Genomic DNA, 15,158 nt, shown 5'->3' with positions numbered 1-15,158 from the left:
TGAGATTTTAGGTAGTTTTGTAAAATAAAATTCGATTTTGCTCCCTGTCCGTGAGGCTACGAACCGTAGCCAGCCATGTGGAACCTTTCTGGCATCCTTCACACGCAAATCGAAAGGCACCTTGCAAAGGCACCTACACCGTCCTGGGATCCCCGCCACGTGTCCCTTCACTTCCCCGGCGTCGCACGCAACACCGGAGATACCCAAAGCACAGATCTCTTCGCTCCCTCGCCACTCCAACCTGCTCCCCCACCGTTCTGTAAAAAAAAAACACCTGCCCCCCACCGACATGTGGGCTCGCCGCTCACCAGTGCGGCCCCACGTGCCCCCGAGCAGAATAAAAGGGCCCACTTCCTCGTCCCCGCCTTCCAACCGCCGGCATTTTACACCTGTGCGGCGTACCCCTCCTTCCTCCCCTTTCCCGCCCTCATGGCCAACGGCGACCGCCTCGCCGGAGCACCGTCCCCGCCGCCTATGCCGCCGCCGCTGCCTCCGTCACTAAGCAGGCCGCCGAATCGGCCACTGTCGGAGAACCACCTGGCGATCTCCGTGCCGCTGCTCTCGCTCGCCGGCTCCGGCGCCGACGCAGACGCGCCGCTGGCGCGGTGGCTCCGGCGGCTCGAGGCGTTCCTCGCGGTGTCGGGGCTCTCTGCCTCGACCCCTCTCGGCGTGGCCTTCGCGGCGTCCGCGCTGGCGGTGGTGGGCGTCGCGCTGCCCGCGATGGCCGTGAGCCTCTCCCCATGCCGCAAGCACGAGCGGGTCTGCGACGACTTCGAGGTTGAGATGTTCGAGGTGTGCGTCATGATGTCGCAGGCGGCGGCCGCGGCCGTCGCCGTCGCCTGCGTGTCGCGGAAGATGGCCATGTACGGCCTCCGCAAGTTCCTCTTCGTTGACCCGGAGCTTGGCATGCGGATCCGCTTCCAGAAGGAGTACGTCGTCAGGATCCAGGTGCTGTCTCGCAGAGCTCAATTTTGGCGTGTGCTTCCATGACTTGCGGACGAATGCCTAGTAGTAACTTTTCCATATGGCCCGTTGATTGGGGGAATTTTTGTGAGAGCTTTGGTATCCTGATTTAGCTGTGAAATGAGGCAAGGAACTTGTCTGGATTCATCTTCAAAGCGAGCAGCCGGATGAATTTCTTGTTATACTGACTAGTAGATGATCAAGTGCAACCGTGCTCCGCGCCATTTTGTCGAAACATAGTGCAACTGAATGATAAATTAAGTGAAATCAGGGAGCATATGATTGCTTTGCGTTGTGCATGGATTTAGGAAGAAACAATACATTGGGAGTCTTGAGACTGTGGATGTAAGATGGTGCTTAGATTCAGGAGGTTTCCTTGTTGCAGCCCATCTGCTAACCTACTGAAAATCTGAAACCTCCTGTCTGGATCCTTTTTTTAATATATATTTCTGCCGCCCTGGATTCATGGGCCTGTCCTTACTTGAGGGTGGGTCGAGGTGATCGATTCTCGGTTATATATGTTGTAGTATATGCATGTCAGCATGTGCCTGCTTGTGTCCGCATGTGAGCGGGGCCATGGGTGTGTTGCAGTCATGCACTGGCAGGTTTGTGTTTGTGCCACATGTCTGTTTGATTAGTCTCTACTAGTCATAGGTTTAGTTATTTCTAGTGGAAATTTGAATTATGAAATTCCGTGACTAGGACTGCAAACATTATTCATTCATCACTCATAATGTGTATGAGTTTTGTCATTCGATTTTTGTGTTGACAAGTGCTGCGACCCCAATGACAGGACTTCTTCCGAACACTTATGTGGTGGATATTGCCATGCCTTGCTGTGAAGGTCACTCGAGAGATGTTCCGCTTTTCCCACATGTTCCATCAGTCAATTTGGAGGTCATGCATTGTGCTATTTGCTTCCATCATGTCATGGATGTATTTGACCACAATTGTGTTGTCTTCCTGCATGCTTTTCAACTTGGTTTGCAATCTACAAGTTATACACTTTGATGATTACGGAAAAGTTGTAGAGCAAGACGCGGATCCTCTAGTCTATTTGAAAGAGCACCTGCAGCTCCGCCATAATCTCTCCAAAATCAGTCACAGGTTCCGCATGTTCCTTTTGCTGCTCTTCTTTTCTGTTACAGCAAGCCAGTTCGCCATTCTTTACAAGACAACAGCATACAACGGGCCAATCAATTTCACCAATGGTGGTGATATAGCTGTGAGTACCATATGTTCGTTTATTCCAAAAACATCATAAACTTCCCCTTCTGTATGTGGTGTAAATAATATCAGATCATAAATTTTCTGCTGCAGGTATCTTCAGTTGTTCAAGTTGTAGGCCTTGTCCTTTGTTTACATGGAGCTGCTAAAATTTCTCACAGAGCTCAAAACATTGCCGCAATAGCTAGTCGATGGCATGCTTTAGCGACATGCTCGAGTGATTCTACATACGTGAGCACCCCAAATGATTCTGGGAACCTTGTGCCCTTTCCAGCGCATATGTTTCTGAGAGATTACTCGGAAAGTGACTTGGAGTCTATGGAAAGTGGCTCAATGCAAGGCAATTCTCATAACACAGCTCAATTGGCATCTTATATGTCTTCATACCACAAGAGAGAATCGCTTGGTTAGTAAGCTAATGCTTCCTTTAAATTTTGCATTGATAAACCTCGCTTTAAAGCTTCCTTCAAGTTGTGTCGCTAAATCTTTTTTTTTATGCTAGCAGTACATGCATAATGTTTTATTTTCCTTCATACAGTGCTCATGCATTTTATTCTACACTTGTGCACTGCAGTGCTCTATCTGCTAACCAACCCTGGGGGCATCACACTATACGGTTGGATTGTCGACCGGACATTCCTCAACACGATCCTGATGCTCGAGCTAACCCTTGTGCTGTTTGTGCTCAGCAAGACCGTTGTGATCCCAGTGAAAACGTTAGTCAACAGTTACATGAGTTTCCCATGAATGGAGTTTGGCGCAAGCTTTAACATTCCGATTTTGGTTTGAAGAGTGTGACACCCAGACACATAGTAGGGTTTGTACACCACACTGGCGAAGATCGGTGCCACCATCGGCAAAGTTGATCCTTCTTGAAGACTAAAATGAACCCGGATCTGAGAACAGCAAGGTTGGTGTTTCTTGATGATTCCCTGCTTGGAGCTTGATCTTTGGGGGCAATGTCTCTTGAACACAAGATTCCGGCTAACGCGAAGCATGCAATTGTTAGACATGGGTTCCCTTTGATCATTGGACTGTATGTAGGATGTTGGGCTCGGTTGTGTTGTGTACAGTTTTTGGACCCGAAGCCAGCATCCCTCTCCCTCCCCATGTGAAGTGATATGGCTGTGCATATGTACATCTGCTCTTGTATTACCACTTGATATCTATGACAAATTCTTTTTTTAACAGTTTTGTCAATGCTACTGGATTGTGTTGCTGCATATTTTTCTTGGCGTAAAGTGGAAAACAATCGAACAAATAATCTACTGTATATGTTATTGAAGCAAACTTTAGGGAGAACGGTCGCTCTGAAAGCACATGAATTCCCACGTTAGTGACAAGAAAAGGGGATTGAAGAAACATTTATGCCTATAGATATACTTCCTTTTGGCACCATCGATCAGAGATTCCAAAGGCGCACAATGTTTCAGCAGAGCACGCAGAACGACAGTCATCATGGAAATTAAACTAGATAACCAGCGAGCATTAGAACATTTCTCAAAAGGTACCTAACATAGCATCTTACTACAGGCAGAAGATCAGAGAGGTCATTAAAAATCACAAGTTGGCATGCAGCATCTGGAGTTCGAAATCAGCAAGAGATCACAACCCTAAGATCTAACACCCCATGTTTTGGATTTCAGGCTCTTGTGCTTCAGAACTGGCCATCCGTTCTACCCCAGCTCTTAGCTAATGTTGGATCCATCTGAATAGCCACCATTCACAACATCCAAAGGTTATCCAGGACAGATTAACCTAAAGAGGAAGTCAACAAAACTGTCATGAGTGTTAGGTTGACACTTGAATTAGATAGATCATTTAATACTTGCTGAAGTAGAACAGAGAAATTGAATATTAACATGAATAGCAACCCGCTTTGCTGGCAACTTCTAAACAGAATTTCCTGCCAGCAAAAGGCTAGAGGCTGGAGAGATCCTTCGTCTTTTTCCTAGTAGACATTCCGTGCAACGAACCATTATTATCAGTAGCCATCTCCCCCCTTTTCCTCTTTTGCTTCCTGCTGGAGAGGGTGCAGTTCCTCTTCAATTCCAAAACCCCGATTGGCTTGTCAAGGACATCTTCACTTGATTTCCCTTTGCATAACATACCAATCACAGCCCTAGATGGTGTAGGGAGATCACATTCATCTTTTTCATCCAGTGAAGTCAAGGATGCACTCCCGGGGTTTTTCAGCCAATCCATGATAGGGTTTTCTTTATCATATAGTGCAACATCCATCATCAATCTGCAAAGATCGAGCTCTTTTTTCCCCTTGCCATCCTTTTCTTCCTTATCTGTTTTAGATTGTTCGAACCGCAGGTTAAGATTGTATCGGACATAGACCAACTTGTGAAGCTTTTCAGAGGTAAGCTGATTTGTCGCTTGTGCATGCATCAATGCATATGTGCTCCAGTTTCGCTCGCACCTACTAGAGGACATACATCAGGACACAATTCGGATCGCATAGCCCTGAAGGAGTTTTACTTCTCCTCCAAAATACGACCACCAAGAAGCTGGGTCCAATGTGCTAGCATTTTTTAACGTCGAGCAATATCTTTGTCAAACCTCCCGCTAGAAGAACGAAAAGTTTCGAACTGGTCCAGTGCCGCCACTGCATTTGCAGGTGATTCTGCAACCTTCTCAATTGCCATCGTGAATGCTTGCATGTAATCTGGATTGCTTGCAAGATCATGCTTGTAGTGGGCTTCAGGATCAAGCACACCAGCTGTAGAAGAAAGAGAGTTAGATAAATTCACAATGGATGAAGGCCATTAAAAATAAGACACACAGTAACTTAGTCCTTACCTGCAATCATAAGAGTGCCATCATATAGATCTGCAACCCTCCTGTCAACCACATCCATGAAATCGTTCAAATCTTCTGAACCCTCCGGGAAAAGAGATTGTAATTCATCCCTAGCAGCAATCATTCTAGGCATAAATCCAGAAATTGACCTAGTCTTAGGTGAGTCTGCGTGCTGAAGTATGGCATAAAGTGGTCGGATTCTATCTAGTACCCATTTGACATCTTCCCACCAGGAGCACCTTATCAAGCAGTCATACTCCCTGCTCCAAGGGCCATCTTCCCACTCATTCGAGATCATCCACTACCTGAGCTTGTCTTTGTTATCCCAGTAACTTTGTAGACACATAAAGTCAGTTCCGAACCTTGCGGCATTGGGTGGGATCAACTCTCCACCAATCTTGGTTTTCATTTGAGCGTGCAGAGGTTCAGAATAACTATAGAAAAACCTATATATCCGCTTGGCACTGGAGAGCACCGCATCAACCTTGGGGATATTTCCAATTTCCATCAGCATGAGATTAACAGTATGAGCCGCACATGGCTGCCAAACAATGTGCAGATACTCCTTGATGAGTTGCCCGCACGCTTCCTTGAAGTTTGATCCATTCTGTGTCACAATTTGAACTACGAAGCCTTGCCCAATCTCCTCCACAACCACCTTCCTAATCAATTCATAGAGATACGGAACACTCTGCATGCGTCCGGTGGCATCAACAGACTTGTGAAAGTACATGCACCTATCGCAGGAGATCATGAAGTTTACGATGGTTGTCCCAGTAGGTCCTATCCATGAGTCACACATCACAGTAACACCATACAGATCCCACCAACCTTTCCATTCGGTCACACGCTCCATCAATTCGTCATACTCGGACTGCAGGCATGGCCAATCAATTTCTGAACCTGTAGGAACGTCCTGAACCACCGGACCAAGTTGTTGCGTCAATCTCATGGCCTCTTGGAAATGCGGGCAGTCGGCTTTCTCCCCAGGAATGCCATTGGCATGGAAAAACTTGGCCCAAGCCTGCCCAAGCTCCTTAGCTGAATCCTTTTGGAGAACCCCCTGGAGCCGAGGTGGGGCGGGTGCCCTGCGGCAGGAAAGGTCTGAATATATGCTTAAGTCAGTAGTCACTCTCTGCCTACGACTTGGTGCAGACTTGTTCTTTCCACCAGCAACAGTACGACCTGCAATCCGTGTAGGTAAAATTTTCTTAGACCGACATATTCCACCATAGCAACAATCTGTTAGGGGGAGGAGGGATATACCCCATCATATGAACATCCTATCGGAGACAGGAGGCATGTTGCATCACAGATAATGTTCTCGGAGAAACATTCCACATTTCCACCACAGATCAAGAACCATACAAGTGGTACGTATCATAACCTAGTGCATTTCGTAGACTGAACCAAACAATGTGGCGATCTACAAGTAGGAGTAGGGAGGAAAGCAAAAGGTGTTGGCACTGCCGCAACCCTAACGCCGTTTGAACCCCGACCCACAACAGATGGATGAGCTCTACAGATCGTTCGGGGACGAGTTCGAGTAGAAGGCTATTAATTAACAGTACCTGAGCGCAAGGCCGCGATGCCAGGGGGGCAGCTGCTGCTGCTGCTGTTGCTCCCGTCATCAGAGCCTGACTCCATGCGGGGATTGGAGCTCTTGGTCTGGTTCTGGGGAAGACGAAGAAGCCGCCGCCGGATTGTTGGGGGATGTTCTGTTTCTGAGCGTATTATTGGGCCGTTGGGGGATTTTGGGGGGAGAAGCAAGCAGCAATAATACGGCCCAAGTGAATTTCATGAGGTGGAAAGGCTGCATGAAGGTTTGGGAATTTCCTATTTGCCGCTCGTTGCGGCAAGTTGTCGGAGAAACGCACAGGCGAGCGGGCCAACCGACGCGACTGGGCCGGCCCAGAAGGTTCCCTGAACCGGTTTTTTGTTTTTTATTTTTCTTTGTGGTCAGGTTTTTCTTTTTCATTTTGCTGTTTTCATTTTTTTTCTTTTTCCAGAAATGTTCAAGATTCAAAAAAGTTCAAATTTTGAAAAATGTTTCTGTTTTAAAGTTTTGTTCCTAAATTCAAAAAAGTTCCTTATTTACAAAATATTTCTGTTTTCAAATTTTGTTCTGAAATTTCAAAAATTGTTCGAGTATTTTCTAATTATTTTTTCAAAACAATGTTCACGAATTTTCGAAAATTTTCATTTTTTATATTTTATTTTTCAAGTTAATTTTTATTTTTGAACTTGTTCGAAAATTTCAAAAATTGTTCAGATTTAAAAATATGTTATCATTGTGAAATTTGTTTACAAATTCAATATGTTAGGGGGGGGAGGGATATATCCCATCATATGAACATCCTAACGGAGACAGGAGGCATGTTGCATCAAAGATAATGTTCTTGGAGAAACATTCCACATTTCCACCACAGATCAAGAACCATACAAGTGGTACGTATCACAACCTAGTACATTTCCTAGACTGAACCAAGCAATGCAGCGATCTACAAGTAGGAAGGAAAGCAAAGGGTGTTCGCGCTGCAACCCTAACGGCGTTTGCCCCGACCCACAACAGATGGATGAACTCTACAGATCGTTCGGAGACGAGTTCGAGTAGAAGGTTGTTAATTAGCAGTACCTAAGCGCAAGGCCGTAATGCCGGGGGGGGGGGGCAGCAGCTGCTGCTGCTGTTGCTCCCGTCATCAGAGCCTGACTCCATGCGGCGATTGGAGCTCTGGGCCGGTTTTGGGGAAGATGAAGAAGCCGCCACCGGATTGTTTTTTTAGTGGTGTAACAATTAACAACTCGGAATGTTTTCAGAATGGCTCATGGAAATTCAGTCTTCTATGGATGAAAGTCACCGCCGGATTGTTGGGGGGTGTTTTGTTTCTGAGGGTAGTAGTGGGCTGTTGGAGGATGTTGGGGAGAGGAGCAAGCAGTAATAATACGACCCAAGTGAATTTCATGAGGTGGAAAGGCTGGATGAAGGCTTGCAGCGAGGAGAGCTCCTGTTCGGCGCCTTAGGCGCGCCCGAACAGGTGGCTGATGCCCACTGTAGCTCCTTTTTGGGTTGGCCCGTGATGGCAATGTTGGGGAACGTAGTAATTTCAAAAATTTCCTACGCACACACAGGATCATGGTGATGCATAGCAACGAGAGGGGGAGTGTTGTCTATGTACCCTCGTAGACTGTAAGCGGAAGCGTTTATCAACGCGGTTGATGTAGTCGTACACCTTCACGATCCGTCCTGGTCAAATACCGAACGTACGGCACCTCCGCGTTCAGCACACGTTCAGCTCGATGACGTCCTTGCCTTCTTGATCCAGCAAGAGGGGCGAAGTAGTAGATGAGTTCCCGGCAGCACGACGGCGTGGTGACGGTGTTGGTGAAGAACAATCTCCGGAGTGCTTCGCCTAAGCACTACGAAAACTATGACGGAGGATAAACTAGAGGGGACGGGGTAGCCGGCACACGGCTTGGTGTTTCTTGATGTGTCTTTGGTGCTAACCCTGCCCCTCTATTTATATGTTGAGCCCTGGGGTCGAAACTTGGAGCAAAAGCCTCCTCAAAGTCAGTTTTGCCCGAAAGGCAAGAGTCCCACTCGGACTCCAGGACCAAACGCCACACTCCTTGTCGTCTGACCCAGGGCCAGACGCCAGGGTCTCCGGCGTTTGGGCCCCTGGCCTCCGCAAAACTCCTTTTGCACCGACTTATAGCCCCGTGGGCCTGACCCCTTGGCCTAACCATATCATCCAATATATGAATCTTTACCTCCGGACCATTTCGGAGCTCCTCGTCATGTCTGTGATCTCATCCGGGACTCTGAACAATATTCGGTTACCAACATACATAACTCATAAATACTATATCGTCAACGAACGTTAAGCGTGCGGACCCTACGGGTTCGAGAACTATGTAGACATGACCGAGACACTTCTCTGATCAATAACCAATAGCGGAACCTGGATGCCCATATTGGCTCCTACATATTCTACGAAGATCTTTATCAGTCGAACCGCATAACAACATACGTTGTTCCCTTTGTCATCGGTATGTTACTTGCCCGAGATTCGATCGTCGGTATTTTAATACCTAGTTTAATCTCATTACCGGCAAGTCTCTTTACTCGTTCTGTAATACATCATCCGGCAACTAACTCATTAGTTACAATGCTTGCAAGTCTTATAGTGATGTGCATTACCGAGTGGGCCTAGAGATACCTCTCCGACAATCGGAGTGACAAATCCTAATCTCGAAATACGCCAACCCCACAAGTACCTTCGGAGACACCTGTAGAGCACCTTTATAATCACCCAATTATGTTGTGACGTTTGGTAACACACAAAGTGTTCCTCCCGTAAACGGGAGTTGCATAATCTCATAGTCATGGGAACATGTATAAGTCATGAAGAAAGCAATAACAACATACTAAACGATCAAATGTCGAGCTAACGGAATGGGTCAAGTCAATCACATCATTCTCCTAATGATGTGATCCCGTTAATAAAATGACAACTCATGTCTATGGTTAGGAAACATAATCATCTTTGATCAACGAGCTAGTCAAGTAGAGGCATACTAGTGACACTATGTTTGTCTATGTATTCACACATGTATCATGTTTCCGGTTAATACAATTCTAGCATGGATAATAAACATTTATCATGATATAAGGAAATAAAAAATGACTTTATTATTGCCTTTAGGGCATATTTCCTTCAGTCTCCCACTTGCACTAGAGTCAATAATCTAGTTCACATCGCCATGTGATTTATCACATCACCATGTGATTAACACCCATAGTTCACATCGTCATGTGACCAACACCCAAAGGGTTTACTAGAGTCAATAATCTAGTTCACATCGCTATGTGATTAACACCCAAAGAATACTAAGGTGTGATCATGTTTTGCTTGTGAGAGAAGTTTAGTCTACGGGTCTGACACATTCAGATTCGTATGTATTTTGCAAATTTCTATGTCAACAATGCTCTGCAAGGAGCTACTCTAGCTAATTGCTCCCACTTTCAAAATGTATCCAGATTAAGACTTCAAAGTCATCTGGATCAGTGTCAAAATTTGCATCAACGTAACCTTTTACGACGAACCTTTTGTCAGCTCCATAATCGAGAAACATATCCTTATTCCACTAAGGAAAATTTTGACCGCTGTCCAGTGAACTACTCCTAGATCACTATTGTACTCCCTTGCTAAACTCAGTGTAGGGTATACAATAGATCTGGTACACAACATGGCATACTTTATAGAAACTATGGTTGAGGCATAGGGAATGACTTTCATTCTCTTTCTATCTTCTGTCGTGGTTGGGCTTTGAGTCTTTACTCAACGTCACACCTTGCAACACAGGCAAGAACTCCTTATTTGTTTGTTCCATTTTGAACTAATTCAAAATAATGTCAAGGTATGTACTCATTGAAAAAACTTATCAAGCGTCTTGATCCATCTCTATAGATCTTGATGCTCAATGTGTAAGCAGCTTCATTGAGGTCTTTCTTTGAAAAACTCTTTTCAAACACTCCTTTATGCTTTCCAGAAAAATTCTACATTATTTCTGATCAACAATATGTCATTCACATATACTTATCAGAAATGATGTAGTGCTCCCACTCACTTTCCTATAAATACAGGCTTCACCGCAAGTCTGTAAAAAACCATATGCTTTGATCACTTTATCAAAGCATATATTCCAACTCCGAGATGTTTGCACCAGTCCATAGATGGATCGCTGGAGCTAGCTCACTTTGTTAGCACCTTTAGGATTGACAAAACCTTCTGGTTGCATCATATACAACTCTTCTTTAATAAATCCATTAAGGAATACAGTTTTGACATCCATTTTCCAGATTTCATAAAATGCGGCAACTGCTAACATGATTCAGACAGACTTTTAATCATCGATACGAGTGAGAAAATCTCATCATAGTCAACACCTTGAACTTGTCGAAAACATTTTGCGACAATTCGAGCTTTGTAGATAGTAACACTACTATCAGCGTCCGTCTTCCTCTTGAAGATCCATTTATTCTTAATGACTCACCGATCATCGGGCAAGTCATTCAAAGTCCATACTTTGTTCTCATACATGGATCTCATCTCAAATTTCATGGCCTCAAGCCATTTCACGGAATCTGGGCTCATCATCGCTTCCTCATAGTTCGTAGGTTCGTCATGGTCTAGTAACATGACTTCCAGAAAGGATTTCCGTACCACTCTGGTGCGGACCATACTCTGGTTGTCCTACGAGGTTCGGTAGTAACTTGATATGAAGTTTCATGATCATCATCATTAGCTTCCTCACTAATTAGTGTAGAGATCACTAGAACTGATTTCTGTGATGAACTACTTTCCAATTCGGGAGAAGGTACAATTACCTTATCAAGTTCTACATTCCTCTGATACGTCTCCAACATATCTATAATTTTTGATTGCTCCATGCTATACTATCTTCTGTTTTGGATGTTTATGGGCTTTATTAAACACTTTTATATCATTTTTGGGACTAACCTATTAACCCAGAGCCAAGTGCTAGTTTCTGTTTTTACCTTGTTTTAGGGTTTCGAAGAAAAGGAAAACCAAACGGAGTCCAATTGACCTGAAACTTCACGAAACCCATTTTTGGAAGGAAAGAAGCCCAGAAGACTTGAAGTGCACGTAAGGGAAGCTTCAAGGAGGCCACGAGATAGGGGGCGCTCCCACCCCCCTAGGGCGCGCCCTCCACCCTCATGGGCCCCTCGTGCCCCCCCTGACGTACTTCTTCTGCCTATATATCTCCATATACCCTAAAAACATCCGAGAGCACAGTAGATCGGGAGTTCCGCTGTCAGAAGCCTCCGTAGCCACCGAAAGCCAATCTAGACCCGTTCCGGCACCCTGCCGGAGGGGGAATCCCTCTCCGGTGGCCACTTCATCATCCCGTACTCTCCATGACGAGGAGGGAGTAGTTCTCCCTCGGGGCTGAGGGTATGTACCAGTAGCTATGTGTTTGATCTCTCTCTCTCTCTCGTGTTCTTGATTTGGTACGATCTTGATGTATCATGAGCCTTGCTATTATAGTTGGATCCTATGATGTTTTCTCCCCCCTCTACTCTCTTGTAATGAATTGAGTTTCCCCTTTGAAGTTATCTTATCGGATTGAGTCTTTAAAGATTTGAGAACACTTGATGTATGTCTTGCCGTGCGTATCTGTGGTGACAATAGGATACCACGTGATTCACTTGATGTGTGTTTTGGTGATCAACTTGCGGGTTCCGCCCATGAACCTATGCATAGGGGTTGGCACACATTTTCATCGTGATTCTCCGGTAGAAACTTTGGGGCACTCTTTGAGGTTCTATATGTTGGTTGAATAGATGAATCCGAGATTGTGTGATGCATATCGTATAATCATACCCACGGATACTTGAGGTGACATTGGAGTATCTAGGTGACATTAGGGTTTTGGTTGATTTGTGTCTTAAGGTGTTATTCTAGTACGAACTCTAGGGCTATTTGTGACACTTATAGGAATAGCCCAACGGATTGATTGGAAAGAATAACTTTGAGGTGGTTTCGTACCCTACCATAATCTCTTCATTCGTTCTCCGCTATTAGTGACTTTTGAGTGACTCTTTGTTGCATGTTGAGGGATAGTTATGTGATCCAATTATGTTATCATTGTTGAGGGAACTTACACTAGCGAAAGTATGAACCCTAGGCCTTGTTTCCTATCATTGCAATACCGTTTACGCTCACTTTTATCATTCGTTACCTTGCTGTTTTAATATTTTCAGATTACAAAAACTATTATCTACTATCCATATACCACTTTTATCACCATCTCTTAGCCGAACTAGTGCACCTATACAATTTACCATTGTATTGGGTGTGTTGGGGACACAAGAGACTCTTTGTTATTTGGTTGCAGGGTTGCTTGAGAGAGACCATCTTCATCCTACACCTCATACGGATTGATAAACCTTAGGTCATCCACTTGAGGGAAATTTGCTATTGTCCTACAAACCTCTGCACTTGGAGGCCCAACAACGTCTATAAGAAGAAGGTCGTGTAGTAGACATCAAGCTCTTTTCTGGCGCCGTTGCCGGGGAGGTGAGTGCTTGAAGGTATATCTTTAGATCTTGCAATTGAGTATTTTAGTTTCTTGTTTTATCACTAGTTTAGTTTATAAAAGAAAACTATAAAAATGGAATTGAGTTTGTCTCATACGCTTCACCTTTTTAATATCTTTCGTGAGTATGATGGAAAGGATAATTGTGCTCAAATGCTAGAAGAAGAAATCTATAAAATGTTTGGCACTAAATATTTGAATGATGAGCATGATTGCAATGTTGTTAGTATGAATTCCATGAATATCCATGATACTAATGATATTCAAAGCCACAAGCTTGGGGAAGCTATGTTTGATGAAGATGATATTTTTTGTCCCCCAAGTTTTGAAGAGCAAATTTATTATGATGAAAGCATGCCTCCTATATATGATGATTATTGTGATGATATGTATGCTTTAAAGAATAATGATGAAACTTGTCATCTTGATTTCAATTTTCAATCCCATGATAGTTACTTTGTTGAGTTTACTCCCACTATTCCGAATGAAAAAAAATTTGCTTGTGTGGAGAGTAGTAAATTTTCTATACTTGTAGATCATGAAAAGAATGCTTTAGGTGCTGGTTATATTGTTGAATTCATTCATGATACTACTGAAAATTATTATGAGGGAGGAATATATGCTTGTAGGAATTGCAATAATATCAAGTTTCCTCTCTGTGTGCTTAAAATTTTGAAGTTATGCTTGTTTTACCTTCCTATGCAAGTTGATCCTTGTTCCCACAAGTTGTTTGCTCACAAAATCCCTATGCATAGGAAGTGGGTTAGACTTAAATGTGCTAGTCATATTCTTCATGATGCCCTCTTTATGTTACAATTCTTATCTTTTATGTGAGCGTCATTGAAATCATCATGCCTAGCTAGGGGCGTTAAACGATAGCGCTTGTTGGGAGGCAACCCAACTTTATTTTTATTCCTTGCTTTTTGCTCCTGTTTAGTAATAAATAATTTATCTAGCCTCTATTTAGATGTGGTTTTATGCTTTTAATTAGTGTTTGTGCCAAGTAGAACCTTTGGAAAGACTTGGGGAAAGTCTTGTTGATCATGCTGTAAAAAACAGAAACTTTAGCGCTCACGAGAATTGCTGCCATTTTTATTTGGAAAGTGATATTGAGTTAATTATTTTTGAAGATGATTAATAGATACATTACTCACGTCCATAAATTTAGTTTAGAATTTTTGGGGTTCCAGAAGTATTCGAAACCTACAGATTACTACAGACTGTTCTGTTTTTGACAGATTCTGTTTTTCGTGTGTTGTTTGCTTATTTTGATGAATCTATGGCTAGTAAAATAGTTTATAAACCATAGAGAAGTTGGAATACAGTAGGTTTAACACCAATATAAATAAAGAATGAGTTCATTACAGTACCTTGAAGTGGTGTTTTGTTTTCTTTTGCTAACGGAGCTCACGAGTTTTCTGTTAAGTTTTGTGTTGTGAAGTTTTCAAGTATTGGGTAAAGATTTGATGGACTATGGAATAAGGAGTGGAAAGAGCCTAAACTTGGGGATGCCCAAGGCACCCCAAGGTAATATTCAAGGACAACCAAGAGCCTAAGCTTGGGGATGCCCCGGAAGGCATCCCCTCTTTCGTCTTCGTTCATCGGTAACTTTACTTGGAGCTATATTTTTATTTACCACATGATATGTGTTTTGCTTGGAGCGTCAATTTATTTTGTTAGTATTTGCTTGCTGTTATTTAGAACAATGTTTTGCATCTCTTATTTCAATAAAAGTGGCATTGATAGCCTTTACTAGGCCTATTTTAGAAGTCCACATGTTGCTGTTTGAAAACAAAAAGTTTACCGCTGTTGCAATAATTCCCTAGAAAAGTCAGAATGTGATAAAATGTTGAAACCTTTTGAATATTAAGCTCTGATAAATTTACAACAGTGGGAATTTTCTTTCATAATTTTTGGAGCTAGGTAAGTATGGATGTTGTTGCATTCTTTACAGACTATCCTGTTTAGGAAGATTGCTGTTATGTTTGCATTGTTTGCATATGTTTGCTTCTTTAATGATTCTATTTGAGGATAGGACT

The 15,158-nt window shown here is 43.6% G+C and overlaps 2 protein-coding genes across 5 annotated transcripts; one reads left to right on the top strand and one right to left on the bottom strand.

Annotated features, from left to right (window-relative positions):
• The first annotated feature begins 377 nt into the window (after nucleotides 1-377).
• LOC123147476 (uncharacterized) lies at nucleotides 378-3,378 on the top strand. Its single transcript, XM_044566728.1, has 4 exons — nucleotides 378-948; nucleotides 1,757-2,188; nucleotides 2,284-2,596; nucleotides 2,765-3,378. The coding sequence occupies exons 1-4, from the start codon at nucleotides 430-432 to the stop codon at nucleotides 2,935-2,937; spliced, it is 1,437 nt and encodes a 478-aa protein (XP_044422663.1). The 5' UTR covers nucleotides 378-429; the 3' UTR covers nucleotides 2,938-3,378.
• A 165-nt stretch (nucleotides 3,379-3,543) lies between these two features.
• LOC123147477 (uncharacterized) lies at nucleotides 3,544-6,741 on the bottom strand. 4 transcript variants are annotated; one of them, XM_044566731.1, is made up of 4 exons: nucleotides 6,570-6,741; nucleotides 4,999-6,183; nucleotides 4,053-4,918; nucleotides 3,544-3,948 (listed from the first exon to the last, which is right to left on the bottom strand). In XM_044566731.1, exons 1-2 carry the CDS (start codon nucleotides 6,643-6,645, stop codon nucleotides 5,300-5,302), a joined length of 960 nt encoding a protein of 319 aa, XP_044422666.1. In that variant the 5' UTR covers nucleotides 6,646-6,741; the 3' UTR covers nucleotides 3,544-3,948; nucleotides 4,053-4,918; nucleotides 4,999-5,299. The 4 variants fall into 4 exon arrangements, with proteins under 4 accessions (XP_044422666.1, XP_044422667.1, XP_044422668.1 ...); XM_044566732.1 differs by having other exon boundaries at nucleotides 4,065-4,918; XM_044566733.1 differs by having other exon boundaries at nucleotides 4,167-4,918.
• Nucleotides 6,742-15,158: the final 8,417 nt, after the last annotated feature.

The sequence above is a fragment of the Triticum aestivum genome, chromosome 7A, assembly GCF_018294505.1.
Source record: "Triticum aestivum cultivar Chinese Spring chromosome 7A, IWGSC CS RefSeq v2.1, whole genome shotgun sequence".
Classification (NCBI taxonomy): domain Eukaryota; kingdom Viridiplantae; phylum Streptophyta; class Magnoliopsida; order Poales; family Poaceae; genus Triticum; species Triticum aestivum.
The sequence above is the reverse complement of the archived record's forward strand: the minus strand, read 5'-3'. Positions and strand labels throughout refer to the sequence as shown.

Bases quoted from the DNA above. Each gene is read 5' to 3' on its own strand.
- LOC123147476 (XM_044566728.1), top strand. From the start codon at position 430: ATGGCCAACGGCGACCGCCTCGCCGGAGCACCGTCCCCGCCGCCTATG. The intron at 2,189-2,283 runs GTGAGTACCATA...TTTCTGCTGCAG, and splicing joins CCAATGGTGGTGATATAGCT to GTATCTTCAGTTGTTCAAGT. The intron at 2,597-2,764 runs GTTAGTAAGCTA...TGTGCACTGCAG, and splicing joins CCACAAGAGAGAATCGCTTG to TGCTCTATCTGCTAACCAAC.
- LOC123147477 (XM_044566730.1), bottom strand. From the start codon at position 6,645: ATGGAGTCAGGCTCTGATGACGGGAGCAACAGCAGCAGCAGCAGCTGC. The intron at 6,184-6,569 runs GTACTGTTAATT...CACGGATTGCAG, and splicing joins CATCGCGGCCTTGCGCTCAG to GTCGTACTGTTGCTGGTGGA.